Source organism: Anas acuta, chromosome 7, assembly GCF_963932015.1.
Source record: "Anas acuta chromosome 7, bAnaAcu1.1, whole genome shotgun sequence".
NCBI lineage: Eukaryota > Metazoa > Chordata > Aves > Anseriformes > Anatidae > Anas > Anas acuta.
In genome coordinates, this window is record NC_088985.1 from 27,752,660 (window position 1) to 27,770,448 (window position 17,789).

At 50.5% G+C, this 17,789-nt stretch overlaps 1 protein-coding gene across 2 annotated transcripts in view; it reads left to right on the forward strand.

The window, feature by feature from the left end:
• MXI1 (MAX interactor 1, dimerization protein) overlaps nt 1-17,789 on the forward strand; it is a 42,659-nt gene that overhangs the window by 7,051 nt on the left and 17,819 nt on the right. Inside the window, exons 1-3 of one of the 2 annotated variants that reach the window (XM_068688501.1) lie at nt 1,538-1,789; nt 2,364-2,496; nt 14,451-14,480. In XM_068688501.1, the coding sequence (XP_068544602.1) occupies nt 1,717-1,789; nt 2,364-2,496; nt 14,451-14,480 (236 nt within the window). In that variant the 5' untranslated portion in view covers nt 1,538-1,716. Of the gene's footprint in view, nt 1-1,537; nt 1,790-2,363; nt 2,497-14,450; nt 14,481-17,789 lie in introns of those variants that run through there. The other variant, XM_068688500.1, reaches the window with a different exon arrangement.

Here is a 17,789-nt window from a genome sequence, read left to right on the forward strand (position 1 = left end):
AGTTTCCAGTATAGAAAAGAGAGAGAGAGACGGAAAGAATACTTCCTTCCCTGAGCTCTCCCTTGGATAAAAGCTGTTTTTTACGAGCCTCCTGGGCTGGCTCCGTGTGTGTGTGAGTGGTGGTTGTCCTGCTTGGGTGAGGACTGGGCCTTGCTTTTCTGCTAGGTGCAATGAGGGAAGTACGGCCCTGAAGGTGTTCCAGCTTCCTTTCTTTTTTAACTGTCCCGTCTTAAGAGAAACAAACCAAGTCAGCCCTTTGAGATTCAGAGATGAAAGGGGTTGTGTGCGAGCTGAATAGTGGTATTATTTTTACTTCCATCAGCTGCAAGCCTGCAGTTTTCTGGGGAAACCTCTGAAATGGTGAATCAGAGAAATGCGCTTGAAGAAAAATTAAGTAAACTAAATGCACTTTTTTTCAGGCCTTCTCAAGGCCTACTGCCAAGTCTTACAACTCTACCATGAGTCTCCTGATATTTTATGCTCTGTTTAAAGCTCTTGCTAACAGACACAAGCCATCGAGAATCTGAGCTTTTCTGGGTTTTGTTATTTTGTTGAAGGTACTTTTTCAGCTCCTGTTCTGTTGGAGGAATGCTCGAAAACGTGGTCAGTCACAATCTAAAGGTTCATAGCTGTGAAAAATAACCCCAAGAAAACAATCTTTTGAGGGTTTCTAGGTCAGTATCAGTCTGAGATTCAGATTTTGACTCTGAACGTCCTGTGATTATTGTTCCACTTCGGGGTGTAGTTAAAGTTATTTTGGAGTCTGGTATCATACAATTAAATATTAACAGTTTTTATGCTCCATACCAGAAAACGTTAATGTTGGTGAAATTCAGTTACAGACGTGATCACAAGGGTGTGTATGTGTAGGAAGGTCAGGATGTAAGAGTATTGTTAAGCCACTGGGAAGGGTGGAGGTGGGACTGCAAGGTGTAGGTGTGACAGGATTCTTTAAAATATTGAGGAGGCCAAGTGTCACTTATTTATATGGTGCTTCGTATACACAAAATGACTTCATTAGTACATAGACTTGCTGTCTGGGCCTTCTTTTGTCTAAATTCTTGAAGGACTGTACTCGGGTCGGGGCACGGATCCCGTACAGCTGCGTCCTGTCAGGAGCACGGCTCGAGGTGCGCCTCGCCTCATCTTTCTTTACACCTCCACAGCCAAGATGTGGGAAGCTCCCACCCTGCAGCTTTTTTTTTGTGTGTGTAGCCTCTCTTGGCTTTTCTCTCACCCCACTCGGGGTACTTCCACGCCTGGAAGTTTGTAAAGAGAGGCACAAAGCGGCTGCAGGCCCGGAGCCGGCAGCGTGCTGAGCCCACGGGGGGCTGCCACCCACGGGGGGCTGCCTCCTTGCTCCCCCTCGGGGCCAGCCGCCATCGCCTCAGGGCCGAAAGAGGGGTGATGGCCGTTGGCAGCCGCCATCCCCCAGGGCTCAGAGGCAGGCAGGAACTACATTTCCCAGGCAGCCCCATGCCGCTGCGCCCCCTTCTCCCGTGAGCGCCCGGCCGAGGTAAACAAAGTGCTGCGAGGCGGGGGGGGGGGCCGGGGCTGGCCCCGGGGGGGGGCAGCGTGGCCACTGCTGAGGAGAAGGAGGAAGAAGAGGAGGAGGAGGAAGGCTCCCCATCCTCATCCTCATCCATCCAGGAGGGAGCTGGGGGGGTTTTGGGGGAGCCTTTGGAGCCCCCCCCTCCCCGGGCGGCTCCCCGGGGCATGGAGCAGGTGCAGCTGATCAACATCCAGCGGCTGCTGGAGGCGGCCGAGTATCTGGAGCGAAGGGAGAGAGGTAACGGCAGGAACGGGGGCTGAAATTGTCTTGTGGAGGGGCTGAGGTTTAGGGGCAGGGCTGGCAGAGCCTCTGCCAGGCGGTGGTGGTGGAGGTGGGAGCTTTGTGGGGAGAAAGGGGAGCGAAGGTGAGCGCGGCTCCTGGGAGGAAGGCGAGGGGACGGCGGCTGGGGAGCTGCAGGGATGGGGTGGGAGGCTCTGGCTTTGCAGAGACCTCGGCAGCACGGAGAAACGGGGCTGATTTCCTCAGTTCACGCAGCTTGGACAGGAAGAGAGGGACGAGGCAGCCTTGGCCGTGGTGGCTTCTTGTGGTGTGTGCAGGTATCGGAGACGCGGGCCTTCCCCCAAGGCCGGCAGAGCCTTCGCACTCCCCTTCCTCTCTTCTCTCCACCTCCCGCTCCACTTCCCCCTGAATACATCAGCAGTCATTTCCCTGTGCTTAGGGGCCTCCCCAGCTAGGCTGACGGGTTAGCAACCAGGCCTGCCAGCTGCCTTCTCTTTTTTTTATTTTTTTATTTTTTTTTTTTCCCCAAATGATCCTTTTTTTTATGCCCTGCCTGTTGATTCTTGTGCAGAGTGCGAACATGGCTATGCCTCGACCTTCCCCTCAGTTTCAAGTCCTGGACTCCAAGACCCAAAGCCCACGCGGAGGCTGAGCCGGGCAAGGAAACACAGCGGCAGTGGCAGCAATGCAAGTATTGCCAACAGGTACGACGCGGGCAGGAAGGCGTGGGGTGCAGGGCTGGACGGGAGGACTGAGCTGAAGAGGAAAGCTGGAGATGAGAGGAGAGAAGCTTAATCAGCAGGAAAAAAATGGGAAAAGTCTGAGCACAGGGGGATTCGGAGCTGGGACACACGAGTACAGCATCCCTTCTGGATGCGTGGTGCTGCGAGCAGAGGGACACAGGGGAGCTGTATCCGTGGCACCACCAGCTGACTCCGTGCCAAGGCTCGGATGCTGCAGAGGGAAGTGGAAGAGGGAGATCTGTGCGCGGGGTGTAGGGAGGAGACAGGCGATAGCTCTTCCCATTATACACGGCTGATGCTGCCTTTCCAACCCAGAAGTCACTGCTCTTAAGGGATAGTGTGTGTGCAGCCTGAGTGCTTTGGGATTGTAATGACAGGCATGACTTGAAGCAAGGAAATGATGTTTTGAAATGGATCTCCTACAACAAATGGGAGAGAGGGAGATGACTGGCTGCTAGATGCAACGTGTTAAAAATTCAGTTCAGGAAATTGAAGCTGTCTTTCACTCTGCCTTTCAGGGCAGTGGGATTTCCCGGCTTCCTGATTGTTTGGTGATTGTAGAGCTCCATGTTTTTGACACTTTACTTATTAAACAATGCCATATTTCTTGGCTTGTTAAACGTAGAATAGACAAGCGGATTAGGCCTAACACTTGATGCAGTGGTAGGAGCTGACCTTCCCTTCTAGCTGATAGCCTTTTCATTGTGTTGTTTGTTGTTTTTTTTTCCTTCCCTTCTGTAGAAGTGTTCAGACCTTGTTGAGAATTTCTGGCACAAAGAAACTCTAGAAACAAAGTACAATTTTGCAAAGGCAATTGCAAGCTTGCTTTTACTGCAGGGAGGCTTGTGCAATCCATAAAATGGTGGCAGGTGGCTCAGGTGGTGAAAGCTTTCTTAAAGCCATCGGAAAGGGACCCATAGAGGCCATGGAGAAAGGTGCCTTTGCTTACAGGGATTCTGCTTGGGCAGCTTTTGATAACAACGGATGTTTGAAGTGAAGTAAGGATGCCTTGCTGTGGGGAACTCTTCTTCCTCAGGATCAGCACATCCTGGGCTCTTTTTATGCTGCATGTTTGTGTTTGTCTGCCTTGTTCATCCGCCCTCTCCTGATTTCAGGGCAGCCATAGTCCTTTCCTAATTCCCACAAACAAAAGTCCCAAATCCCAGTCACTCTTTACTGAGAAATGATGGCAAATGCTGAGTTGAGATCTGTGTTTTTCCCTCCTAGGTCTCTCACGTGTCTTTTTTCCATCCCACACCGTTCTCTCAAAGGCCTTTGTCATGGCAACCTGCCCTTCTCCAGAGGAGGGCTGCGAGCACATCCCCCTTAGGAGCTCCTTAGCACCAAATCCTTCATCCTCGGGACTGGAGAGGGATGCGGAGGACTCCCTGGGTGCTCAGCATGCCCTGCCAGCATGGAGCCCTGAGCTGCCTTTCTGGGCTGAGACCAGCCCAAAGGGCTATTTAGCGTGATGGGCTGACACGTTGGAGGCTGTGGGGTGAGGGTAAGGCAGCAGAGAGGCAGAAATGATACTTTCCAGCCTTATTTAAGACCTTCATAATACAAGGAATGCCTGAGTACCACCTCGATTCGTTAGCACGGAAGCGGTAGGCACTGTGTGTTGCCTCCCGTTCGTCTTTTGGGCTGAGGAAGGTCTGCTGGGACAGCGAGCAGAGCAGTGCTGGGGCGCTCAGACCTTGTGCACGCAGTTGGAAATGGAAGTTTCTTTCGGCGAGCCGTAGCAGCTTGCGCTTGCTGTGGGAGATGGCAGGCCTTCCAGATGGCTGCAGTGCCGGGAAGTGACAACTGTGAAGTTCAGGGTGCCTCCAAATTCACTGCAGTGTGTCTGGTGTGACGCCGAGTACAGCATTAGCCTTGTTTAAAGAAGGCTCTGGATCATCCCTTCCTGTTCAAATCAAAGGGACAGTTCAGGAAGCGCTGCCTAGTGAGGTTCACATGGACTTTGAATTAAATACCAGGCCCTTGATGGGGGATGAAACTTACACTTCAGGCCTGGGCGAGCAATTTTCTTAGATGACTTTTGTCTCAAAATGTTTAATTAGTGTAGAAAAATGATTCTTTTAAAATCTTGTGCAGATTTGTCATTGAAAAGCCTCCTGTAGGAAAAAAAGGAAAAGACTCTCAAGCAACCTTGGCAAAGCACAGTTGTTCTTTTTTTTTTTTTTTTTATCAGTATATGCACCTTTAGTACTTGAGAGATTTGAGTGCTGTTGCTGGTCTTTATTGAACCAAACAAACCATGAGTGTGAGACACAAAGCGTTTACATAACCTCGATGCTCTTTATTTCATAGTTTAAGTATTTCTGCTCACTGTTTGCAACAACAGTGACTTTTTTCCTAACAGAGCCTGTGGTGTCGTGGCACAAATACCTGCAGGTATTTATACCCCTCTGCCGAGGAACAGGCAGCCCACCTCTGGATGGCACTGGTGGAGCAAATCCTACTCTTAAAGAAATAGGGACAGTCTCCCAGCACCTGCAAAATAACTTTAGTTCTGCCCCAAACAGGAGTGTACAACTAAGAGGGGAAAAAAAAACCATAATTTTGTTATTTCTAATTGACATGATACATCTTTAAATAAGGATGTTTGGGCTCAGGTCCTCTCTTCCTTCCTTTTGTTCGTTTCAGTCCTGCAGCTGACAGCTTGCACAGGGATCCTCCTCCGTGATCCTCGGGCATTATCTAGATGTATGCGTGGGGTTTTGCATGGATGTTTTAAAGACCTTTTTGGGATTAGTGACTAGCAGTGCGTGCTGTGATTTAAAATCTGAATGTATTTAAACATGTGCAGTCCTGGCTTTAGTTAGAGATGTTTAGGTACTGAAAATTACCTGCAAAAACATGTGGGGAACCACAGTCATTGTGACCTGGAATTTTTAATAAACAAAGGAAACTTAAAAAAATATATATATCCTTTAGAAAAATGCATTATAGTTGAGCCAGGTCTGATATTTATGTATTTTTGAAAAATATTTGAGAAGAGTTTTTAATCAATTTGAGTTGTTGCATGAGCAGCAAAGAAACAGCAGGGATGCTAAATGATTTTTTTTTCACTCAAAATACAATCAGTCTAATAAAGGTAAGATTTATAAGAGAATCTGAAATTACATTCCAACATCATCATATTGTCATTTGTATTTTTCACAGCTCCTCAGGCATGTAGAGAAGCCTGTTATTCTCTTGGTCTGATCCTGGGGAAATGCCGAGCACCCTTCCAAGGACGCGGAGAGCCCTCAGCCTTCCCAGAGGGGCACTCAGAGAATCTAAGCTCAGTTCCTTGGGGAGGGTTTGATCTCTCCAGTTTCTTTTTCCTTTTGTTTTCCTCTCTTCCCATTATCTTCCCTTGTGTCCCAGGGGCCTTCCAGGCACCTACACCCGGTAGCAGACTGCCTGCAGAGCTTGGAGGTGGCAGCTGCAGCGGGTATGGTGAGGCGTTTTGGACAGGGTGGCCTGAAAGCCTGGGTGCCTGGGCTTCTGAGCCCGGCTGGCTGTTCCAGTGATGCAGTTCCTCGTTTTCTATGTTGTTGCTCTCTTCTCCATCCCACTAAAAACTTTTTTTTTCACACTTTTAAATTCAATTACTTGGTTTTGTGCTGAACCTTCTGTAGCCCTCCACTCATAACCTTTAAACTGATTTTAAACTGATGAAAGTTTGTGTTTTTAGAGGGTAGGTTGTAGCTATTGAAACCCTGGGGTGCTTTTGGTTTTAAGCTTAGTTTGCTCATAGTGTGGGCTTCGTTTTCCTCCCTGAGGGAGGCTGGGGGCAGGTGGGTGTGCAGAAGGTGCCTCACGTGCCCCAGGCGAAGGCTCCGTGTGCTGCAGGCTCACAAACGTGGGTGCAGAAGCTAAAAGGTTGTGGCAGCTGTAGCTGCAAGGCAGCCTGGTGCACAAGGAAGCCTGGTTTACCACAGCAGCAGCTCTGTGCCACCCCACCTCGCTGTGCAGGGGGGGTCCTGAAGGCTTGCTTGGGCATGGCTGTAAATATAATGCATCATTTCTTTCAGAGAGGAGTCACTGCCCCCTCCCCAACCTCTAGCAGTTGTTTGTTTCTGGATATTTATTTGTTTGGGGTATTTTTTTAAATCCTCTTGTACTCACACCTTGATTCACAGCTAGTGGGAGCTGAGTTTTGGCTCTCTGTGTGTAGGTGGGTTAGGATCTGGCCTTTGTGTAACGTGCTGGGCGTAGAGACTGCTTGTGGCTCCAGCCTTTTGGGGCAGGAGCTCTGCTGGTGGCTTGCCTCGTACAGTACAAATGCACACGTGTGTGATAGGGAGGATGGATGAGGTCGGCTGTGCCTGCTCCACCTGCTTTGATTCATGCCACGTTTTGGTAGTGCACAGACAGGGAGGTGGCTATCTGGAATCCTCATGCTGTTGTTGAAATCTTGTCTGGAAATAGCTGGGGGTGGGATCTTGCCTTCTAATCCCGTAGGTAATTTTTCAAGGAAGGAGAAGTGGACAAGGCTGAGCTGCTGGTAAAGAATGCTGCTCTGGGAGAGCTGCTCCGAGGGATGAGTGCTGACTGCCACTAGGTGTAAGCATGACTTCTCTTTGGGAAAGCACAGTGATGGTTTGAGTGTTAGGTTGGGAAAACGGATTTCTCGTCCATTCTGTTTCCTGAGCTCACTTGGCAAGGCAAGCTGTGCTTGAGAGCCCCGCTGCCAGCACGACCTGCGTGTAGCACAGGAGAGGCCTCTCATGGCTTGGCTGCGGCACCAGAGCAGGCTGCTGACCAAAGGCTGGCCCTCAGGAACGAGCTGGTAGAACAGCAGCTACAGCAAATGCACAGGAGGCACAGCACCCCTCGTGAAAACCCCGCTGCCTTCTCCAGGTTAGTACCAGAACATGGATCAGAGCAGGTCCCCAGCTGCTCTCCTGAGGGAATTTGCGTCGGAGTCTGCACGTACAGAAATAGGATAGAGCTGATGGGATACCAGAAAGTAAGGGGGAACCCAACAAGTGGTGTGAGAGCCTCCAATCCGTCTGCCTGCTGAGGGATGAGGCCCCCGGATGCAGTAGGGCCGATGTGTTTCCACTGGGGAACCCGCCTCATTCCCCTTTGGCACCGTGTTTATGTGATCTGCACTGCAGAAAGCCCTGGTGCTGGGCAGAACTCAGACTTTGATACCTTCAGTAGGTGTAAAATGTCATTTGCAATCTCGTTAGACTGTCAAAGTCATGCAGAGAGACGTTCATGCAAACCAGAGGCAGCTGTTGATGCTATCTGCACCCTAGCTGCAATTCAGCGCTGTGGGATCTGCCTGGGTGAATCATTTCTGTGGCTGAAGCTCGTGATCCCTTTGTCCTCCCAGGTTTAGGGGAAGCCTCTGCAGGCACGTGCTGCGGTGTTGCAGCACTGCCCAGGCAGAGAGGTGGTGCGGGCTGATTGCCCTGCTGACAGCACTGCTCGTGCAGTGACAAACAGCACGTGGTGCTGCTTGGGGTCTTCCCAAACACCTCATCCACAGGACATGCAGAATTTATCCTTCATGACTTGTTTAACCTGACCCAATCCTTTGCTTGGTGGTGACTTGGTTGTCACCCGTTCCTCCTTTCTTGCTCCTGGTGGAGCTCTCAAATCCCTTTTTCTTCCTGACCCAAGCAGTCCGGGCCATCTTTTCATGTCGTGCTGCTGAGTTAATTGTCTCGCCTGTTGCAGTTCCCGCTGTTGATTATCTCCTGATCCCTCCTGACAAACTTCTGCCCAAATTCAAAGCCTGACTTCTGTTTGTCCTCGAGAGAGTTGGCTCCTGCTCCCCTACCCGCTTTGAACCAACAAAGATAGGATTTGTTTTTGTTGACTGTTTTGGACTCTCTTGATCAGAGGCTGCGGGTCTCTGGGGCTGTGCACTTGGCTGGCTTTTGCCTGGATCTCTTCTCTCTGAGACACTGCCTCGTTGATCAGCGTGGAGGGAACAGGCCTGTTTTTTCCACCCCGCTGGATATATTCCCATCTCTCATTTCTGTGCTGCCCACTGTACTTCCATTCTCTGGATGGATGTGATTTCACTTCAGTTCTGTCGCTTTCTGAATCCAGATTGAAGTAGACGTGATGATTCTCAGCATTAATTCCTGGTTTATACGTTGTTGCTTGCTCCATGGCAGGCAGTCCTTTGGCCTCCCTTTTGTTTAAAGTTGCTCTGCATAAAGTGTTCAGCTGTCCTCTAAACGATTCTCATTTATCCTCCTCCACCCAGAAGGGATTAACCGAGTGCCACAAGTTCTGGGAAGGGACAGATGACGTTGGGACTGACTCTTACCCCAGCGGTCATTGCCCAGCTGCTTGGGCAGCCAGAAGGCGATGTATGGACGCGGTAAGGTGACGTGGCACCACTGCTGCTTTGCCTCCAACCATCAGGCTCTAAACTGCAGCACCCTGAGCTGCTCCACAAGGCGTTTGGCCATCTGGGAGCAGTGGGAGGCAGCCACCTCGCTGCCTTCAGCTTAGTTGCTGCTGCTCCTGAGCCAGAGCTGTAAGAACAGAAGAAATTGGGGCTGAGTATGTCCCTGTGGACAGGATGTAATCCCAGGCATTGGGAGAGCTGGGTTTTCCTCCTGATTTTGCTGCAGCCCGTGTGTTTGTGCCTCAGTTTCCCTGAGACAAAGCGTAGCTGACAGTTGCTGTGTTTCCTGCTTTCAAGAACACTTCCCCCCTTCATCTGCAGGCACAGCATCACAGCAGCGTGGTTGCAGCATGAGGGAGAGCTGACACCTTAAAGAGAAGTAGGTGAAGAAATCCTGGCCTGGCCCCGGGCCATACAAATGCCATCAGCTGCTTTTCAAACAAAGGGAGTTTCAGGCAGGTGGCATTTAGGCAAGAAGCCTCCCTTTCCCCGGTGCATCTGCAGGCAGAGTATTGAGGTCAGGAGAGGCTGCAGAGACGCGTACCTTCTCCCCAAGCAGGCTGTAGCACTGCAGATGACACCACGGAGGCTATTTCTGGCTATGACCACCTTCCTCGAAAGGGTAACGGGGTGTGTGGGAAGCAGCACGGTATAGGGCAAAGGGCTGGGCTGCTGGGCCCTTGGATCCCAGCCTGAGCCGGCCACAAAAACGCTGCAAGGTCTGGGCACGCCAGCGAACCCGCACGGCTCCTGCCCTCTGTACCTCGGGGTGTACACGCTCTTCCAGCCCTGTTTTCAGGAGGCAGCAGCATCGGGGTGTTGGATTGAAAGAAGATAGAATTTAGGATCCTGTCTTCTAGGTAGATTTGAACATCGCCCTGTGTTTTTATTCATTTTCTTTGCCGTGTAGGCATCACCGTGATTTTGGTTCTGGAAGAGCCATGGGACTCGTGGAGCCTGCGGGCAGTCGTTGGGACAGCAGTCCTACAAAGCCTCCTGCAGCATCAGGCCTTATCCCGCTCCCTGATGCAACTGAATATTCAGCAGAGAAAATATCAGCAGAGAGATTGAGATGTTAAGATACTTGAGACTTCTCACCGTGTCCTGAAAAGGTTTATTTAAAAATTTTGCCTTGGTAAAGGCAAGGAGAACACTTATTTTTCCTGAGTTGTGAGAATCTGCCATAATTTGGCCAAATTCTAAGCCGTTACAGGAGGTGTCAGTTGCAATGTGCCCGAGGGGGGTGAGCGTGGGTTTCCCTGCTGAAATGGCGAAGGTGCCACCCACGATGAACAGACAGCAGCCTGCGTGTCTGCTCCGTGTGCAGCTGCCCCTCTGATGTGGTTAGCTGCGGGCTGGGAGGGCAGGAGGTGGTTTTGGTTTCTGCAGGACCTTTACTTGTCACAGAAGTTGAAGGCAGACAAATGGGGCAGCGCAAAGGTACGAGCCTGGGCTGTGAGCTGCAGAAGTGCTGAGGATGCACAGCCGCAAGGAGCACCAGGGGGGAGCTGTGCTTTGAACTTGTGAAGTGGCCCAGAAAAGCAGGCCCTTGGGGGGGGCTTCACAGGCACACTGGAGGAAACGAGAAGCTGCGGCTCTGATTTTTTTACATTTTTTTTTTCATTTCTTAGCTTCCCATTTGGAAATCGAGGATGCTTAACAGTAAACACGCGAAGTGCCGAGCCCCGCTCCGGGTGAGAGCGCCGAAAAGCCTGTAAGAAAACCCCGGGCTCTGTATTCAGAGCAGGGCTTGGCTCGAGGCCACGCACGGAACAATGAGGAGAAAACAAAATATTGAATAGCTGCTTGTTCGGCAACCCCGGCTCCTCTTGGCCACGCAGGGCCCGGCGAGAGGGAGTTTGTGTGTGTGTGCCGGGGCAGCTCTCCCCTCGCTGGGAGCAGCCCCTGCTCGAGGGCTCTCAGGTGGAGCAGGAGCAGAGCTGGCAGGGAGCTGCACGGTGCCACCTTGTGCTGCTGGTGGGGGGGGCTTGCTTCATTTGGCACGAGGGCTCGTTTTGGGTTGGACTGGGGGGTTTTTCACCTTGAAGCATTCAGTGACTGGCGTCTTTTCTTTGACACAGTAGGGAAGGATTGATTTCCAAAGACAGAAGTGATGGTTTAAGGGAGGTGATGGTTTAAGGGAGGTGTGCAATACATCTTCTTTAATCATTTTGTTTTTGACAGTGTTGCAGGAGGCTTTGGGGACTCTGTGTAGAAGCAGAGGGGTGGGTGCCCTTCTGCAGTCGTGGTGAGCCACACGAAGGAGCTCTCGGCCCCTCGTCGAGCTGCAAACAGGCCGCGGGGCCGTTTCTCCTTCCCCAGAGATGAACAAACAGCAGCAGATGCCCGTGCGGCTCTGTCCCCTTCGCTGCTGGAGACGGAGAATGTGAACTTTGGAAGCGATCTGACTCCATCCTGGGCAAGCAGCTTTGATCAGGGCCTGGGGAGGAACCCGACACCGCGTCAGCCTCGGAGCCACAGAAAGCCGAGCCAGAGGCTGGGCCAGGTGAATCGGCTGCAGCCCCACCGACGGCAGCTGCAAGGCCTCACCCACTGCTGTCCTTGGAGCTTCCCTGCAGCCCTCCCGGCGCTGTGCACTTGGTTTTGGGGGGTGCTTCGGGGCTGCTCCACTGCTGTCGGAAGCCCTGGCGAGAGCACTGAGATCCTTCAGCCATAAGGTTTTGCTTTGTGGACGCAGGTGGAGTTGGAACAGAAGAGAGGAGCTGAGGATTTGTTTTGTCCCGTCACTTGGCTGTTTCCACTGGAAGTCGTTTCTGAGAAAAGCCTTGTGCGAAGGAGGGGGCAGGAGGTTAGCTCGGCGGTCCCAGGAGGGCCTTGGCTGGGAGAACGAGAAAAGGCACTGAGGAGGGCAGTTTGGTGGCCAAGCAGGTGTCAACAGGGGCAAGTGGGGGAAACGTTTTTACACGGTTTAACCTTCCAGTTAAACTGAAAGGTCAGCTGTGTTTCATGCCGTGGGGCAGCTTTGTGATTTTAATTACAATTTAGAAGCAAAACAGCCAAACCAAAGTAGTGGTGAGTGAATTTGTTGCTCTTTAGAGCCTGTTCCTCTCTGTCACGGTTTGTTTTGTTGCCTTACCCCTGCTCAGAGGATGCTCAGCTGCCTTTACCTGTGCAAGAGGGGTTTTATTTAAACAAAGACAGTGTCATAAATTATCCACGGTGTCTCCTGCAGTGACGGAATTCAGCCTGGCTTAATGTTTCACCTTGTGCCAGGGCTGCAGGCAGGCAGTGACTGGTGCAGAAGGGTTGGGTTGGTTTATCCGACCTTACACTGGTGTGCCTGATGCCTGTGCTTCCCTGCTTCTTGCCGGTGTGTGTCTGGGATAAAGGGGGATAAACTTCCCTTTCTCTCAGCTTTTTGGTGGTGAAGTTGTGATGAGGATTGCTCCTGTTGCTGTTTCCTTGGCTCCTTTACATTAAGCATCTAAAACTCTTTCACGATCTCTTCCCCAGCCATTTTCAAATTGTATTCATTAGTATTTTCCCGCTTATGTAACGTTCCCGAAATTTTTAGGGATGGTAACAGCCCGGGTGTTCCCAATTAATCGTTAAGGAACCGACAGCTGTAGAAAGCTGCTTTTAAAGGAGAGCCCTGCAGCCAGTTTGTGCTGGAGCCCCTCCTGAATGGCAGCAGAGGTGCTGGGAGGCACGGTGGGCTCTTGTTCTCCTCTCTGAGCACGTCCGTGCCTGCATGGCTCTGATCTCAGCTTTGCAGGTGGGGACAAGGTGTTGCAGTGACACAGCTGGGGCGTTCAGCCTGGCCTCATCCAGAAGCCAGGGAGGCTCTCCAGGTCCCCAGGTGAAATGAAAAGTGAATTTTTCCAGGTGTCTCCAGTAAAACTAAAGAAGACTCAGGCAGGTAAGGGAGGCAGCGTTCCCACAGCAGTCGCTTGGTGTTGCTGGGATTCTTTTCCTTGCATTCAGCTGCAGGAGGAAGGAGTGTGAGGGGGGGCTGTTTCTTGTTTGTTTTTTGTTTGTTTGTTTTTTTTTTTTTCCCTGCCACCAATGTGGTTTAAAAGTCAGAGCACAAATTCCCTGACGTGGTGAGAAACCTGTGACCCCTCTCAGCTGTGGTGTTTGTCAGAAGGCAGCTCGGTAATAAAGAGCCTCCGATGTGAGAGGAGGAGGGAGAACCTGCTGCTTTAATTTTGTTCACAGCAGTGGGCCAAACTTGGTTCTTTCAGCGCTGGCCTTGATAATTGGCTCGATACGATGCAGGAATCCAAGGCGTTGCGTGTCTCTGGCTCCGTAGCTGCTGATGGCACCAAGATGACTGCGAAGGCTCCTGCAGGAGCACGGGGCACACCAGAGCAGCAAACGTGCTCCAAAGGACAGCCGGGCACTGCTGTAACGGGGCCTCCGGGGGGTTAACTTGCATCCGAGTTGCCCGGATGAATGGATTGTGGTGCTTTAGGCTTTGGGGGGAGATGTGGGGTTGTTTTCTGGCCTAAATCCGCATCAAGTTTGTGTCTGGTTGCTGGGAGCCGCCCTTCAGGGGTCCTGTGGTTGGCAGGTCGGGTGCAAGGAGTTGCTGGGGGAGTTCCCTGCGCTTCAGGATTTTGGCTGTAACGTGCCTGGACTTGAGGGCACCCCTCACCCTGCTGTGCGGGGTGTATTGCACAAGCACACAGTTACAGGTTTTCTTCCTCTATTTATTCTTTTTTCCAGCTACCCCCAGCTCGCAGGCACAGCCAGCCAAGGATCATTTGTGTTGCTTTTTGCAGCCGTCCACAGTTTATTCATCATCTTTGCCAAAGTCCTCGCACCTGTTAGGTGCTCCTCCTCCCTCTTTTTGGAGGAGCGTTTAATTATGGCAGGGTTTCCCTCAGAGCACATCCTCCGTTCAGTTCCCTAATTGTAGAAATCTCTGCGGGATTCTCCAGATGGGGGATAGAGGATAATCTTCTCAGAGCTCCGGAAGAAATGTGATGCCAAATTACAGAAAATAGATCCTTTTTATTAAGCTTTGGGGCGCCTTTTACTTCTATTTTAAGGTGATCTGCTGTTAAAGGGGAACATTGGATAAGTGACTGTCCTTTTTAAATAGCCCTCAACAACCTTCCCTGGGCTGCTAATAACCTGTTAGGTTAGAAACTGTGAAATGATTGAAGTCTGGTGGGGTTTTTGTTGCTTTTTCATTTGTTTGGTTGGTTGTTTTTGCCACTGTTACCATCACAGGTAGGAGGGTGAACTTGTACGTTCCCCTTTTGCTTCCTCTTGGTCTCCTTCTCAAGCTGTGAGTTCTACACGAGGGAATGCTGGCAGGGCACTTGTTGTGGTGGGCAGGTGCAGGTGTAGATCTGGTACAGCAAGCACCAGATCTGCACGTCCCAGGTAAGCACAGACTTCGGAGGGAAGGAATTTCTCCTCAGCAGGGGAGGCTGAGGTTACAGCTCTGGATTTGGCTCTGTAGTTGTCTGTCTTTATGCTGCTATGTGGCACCGGGGACGTACGCAGCTTTCAGTGGCTGAACTTTTGGTGCTGAGATTTCCAAGGTGGCTAATCCCAATTTTTGTTTCTCTTCCAGGTCTACGCACAACGAGCTAGAAAAGAACCGGTAAGTAGCTGAGGAGCTGAATTCTGAGAATCGGGAGGCCAGCGGGTGGTAATGTGCTTTAACCTCACCGCAGGCAGGTGTCTGTGATCAGCGTAGGCAGCTGGGAGTGACCACAGCCCATCACCTAGTTTTAAAACTGAGGGGGGGAGATGCAAAAAGATCTGAAAAAGCAGCCCTGTTTTATTTTTTTTTTTTATTTTGCTCTCTGAAAAGGCAAGAAGTGACCCAGTTTTGTGACTAATCTGTATGCAGAGTAAATACTGTTCTTCTCCTGACACAGTGAAATCTGATTGGGGCACTTCCCATACAGGAGGTTGCTACAAGATCAGGTTTCTTGGGCGCGGGGTGAGCTGTGTTACCGTGACCCCAAAGGGCAGGGCCCTGTGCTCTACACCCTCTCCCTCCCACCCCTGGGCTGGGCTGTGATCATCTCTGCAGCAGAAGCAAACGCCATCCTAGCAGCAATCATTTAACAGGGGATGGCCAGGGATACACAGAGCCTCCAGGTGAAGACTGTGTGTGAATTGGGACGGGATCTTCCCGTGGAGATCAGGAGACCTGGAGCTGAGTACCCCATGTGCCATGTTGCCCCCACATCCGTGCCCCCCTGGGGAGCAGCTTGCCCTTTGCATGGTGCAGGTGGCTTCTTCCTGGCTGTGCCTGTACCTCCTGGTAGCTCTGGGAGTCCGTGGGCTTGCCGTGGGCTTTTTTGCCTTCCTGGGGTGATGCAGGGAGGTTTTTTATTTCGGTGATGTTGCTCTCCCGTCCCCATCCGAGCCGTGAGCTCTCCGGGCCCAGGTGGAGCTCTGCTGAGCAGCGCTGGTCCTGGGCTTTTCCAGTGCTCTCTGCAGCTTTATTCACCAGTGAGGGGAAACAAAACGCAGTGCTTGGGTCTGACCCAGAATGGAGGGTGCTTTTTTTCTCCATGACAACAGTAAAACCGTCACTAATTTTCAATGCACTTATTTGCATATCTAATTGTTCCTGCACACACTGCCTGTTCTCCGCGCAGCTTTAGGGCAGAGCTGTCCCCGTCCTTCCCTGTACCCTCGTGGTCCTCTCATGCTGGCCAGGTTTCGGTGGATCCACGGACAGCTTTTTCTGCCCTCTGCCCCTTCGGGGGCAGGCAGCAAAGCTTCAAACCCTGTGAGTGACCCGTTCCCTTGGGAACCTTCCAGTTCCCAAGGCACAGTAGCCCAGGTCTGTCTCTGACATGGTTTTACAAGCCCTTGGTTTCCATCCTTCTGTGAAGGACATGCATTTAATTGCACTGGGTGGTCTGCACAGGCAAAATCCTGCACCTGGGGGTCTCCTTGGTCAGGAGCTCTCTGCTCATGTCCCTTAATACCAACATGTCAGGCTGGAGCATCTGTGAGCCCAACTGGACCCCACGGAGCCTGTGCTGGGTTTGCAGTGTTTGTTACCAGCAATCAGACCCTGAGTTTCCTGCTAGAAGCACGAGTTTCCAAACTCCGTGGCAGCATTTTCTGAGTGAGGAGAATTGCTTCCCAGTTAGGTTTTCACCGCGTTTTATTTGCTGCGTTGTTAAGTTTGTCAGCGTCTCCAGACTTAACTGTGGCAAAGATAAAAGCCCTGATACTAATGGCTTTGTGGCTGGCAGGTGCTCATTTTCCCTATTATTTGAGATTATTCCTTTTGAATCTCACTGTTATCTCCATTATTGACACACACTGTAATTTTCAAAATTGTCCACTATTAGGTCTCTGACTCTTGTTTTTTTCCCCTCCTGACTACGAAGAGCAGCCTCCCTACATTCAGTTAAGTTTTGGTTTAACCCCTTCAACAATCGCACGGCTTCTTTCAAGCAGCAGCAAAAGGCTAGCAGAAAAGCAAAGCTCTCCCCCTGCTTTTTGAACATCCAGCTTAATTTGGTTTCACTGTGGTAGAGCTCATGAAATTCCGATGTGTCAGAATTAAGAATATTTATCTGTTCATGTCCAAAAGTAACCAGAAGTGTATTTTCAGAAATTAAAGCAGTGCCTTGAGCTGCACTCCCTTTCTTAGTACCGCAATATTTCACAAACACTGGGGTGTTTCCACGAAGGAGGTGTTTGATTTTTGTCCCGAACGTTAACTGCAATGTGTGAGCCACTTCCCTTCCTGCTTCGATTTTGTGTTTTTTATCTAGAGAGATTGCAGTGACATTTATATAAGGGGCTCTGTTTGATTTATAAAAGATTAAAGTTAATTTGTAGTTATTATCTGTCATTAATCCTCATGCTGGAAAATTGTTTGTGTTTTCTACTTAATGGGGATGTGTTTCAGTTTCCCTCTGCCTGGGATGACTCAGAGCTTGCATTTCAGCAAGAAGCCGGCGCTCTGCCTCTCGTGCTGCAAGGCGTAACTAAAGCAATGCTTCTGAGCCTTTTAACACGCCTACCAAAAATCTGACTCCTGAGCAAAGCCCCATCATTTCCTGAAAGAAAACACCACGAAGTGAGTGACTAAAATAGTCCCTCTGATAGAGCAATGTTTTCCCAAACAAGCACCAATTCAGGTTTAAGTTCCATTGAATGTGTACGTGTGTTACACACAGCACAATTACCCGGTGCTGGGAGCTTTTCAGACACCAGCCAGCGTTGGGAGGATGTGGTCGGTGCGGTGCGCGGCGCCCAGAGGCTTTCCTGCTCCTCTCTGAAGTGGCAGTTCTGGTAAACCGAGGTGGTGGTGGGGTCTGACAGGCACAGTGCATCTCCTGGTGGAACAGGAGGCACGTTTAAGGAGCTGTTGAAAACATTTTTATGTTTTTATTTCAGGCTTTTTACATATTGACCTATTTGCTTTTGGTGACGATCGCATTGTAATGCAGCAGAAAGGAGGGAAACAAAGCTGAGTAACTGGATGAGGAATGAGTTATTAGGGTTGGTTTTGCTTCTGGTGACAGTAATGTAGCTCAAGCAAAAGATAGAGATGAGGAGGGACGGAGACATTGGGAGAACTGTTGGAATCAGCATTTTCTGAAGATCTCACGGATTTTGTGTCTGCAAAAGGTGACTTGTTTTAAACAGAAGGATGAAGTCTAAAGGCAACAAAACTGCTCCTAAGCCAAGTTGAAGTGTTGTGCTTAGTGGAAAGCACAGAGTGAAGTGGTGTAAGGTTGTTTCTCTCTGATATCCTTTGAGATGATCAGAAACAAAGTGAAGAACACAAATGTAGCAATGACTGGTGCTGTGCTTTTTTTTTTTTTTTTTTTTTTTTTAACTTGCAGCTCCTGTGATTTCCCAAACATTCTTACATTCTTGCCTTAACATCAGAGAAACAGTCAAACGCCGAGTATTTCTCCAAGTG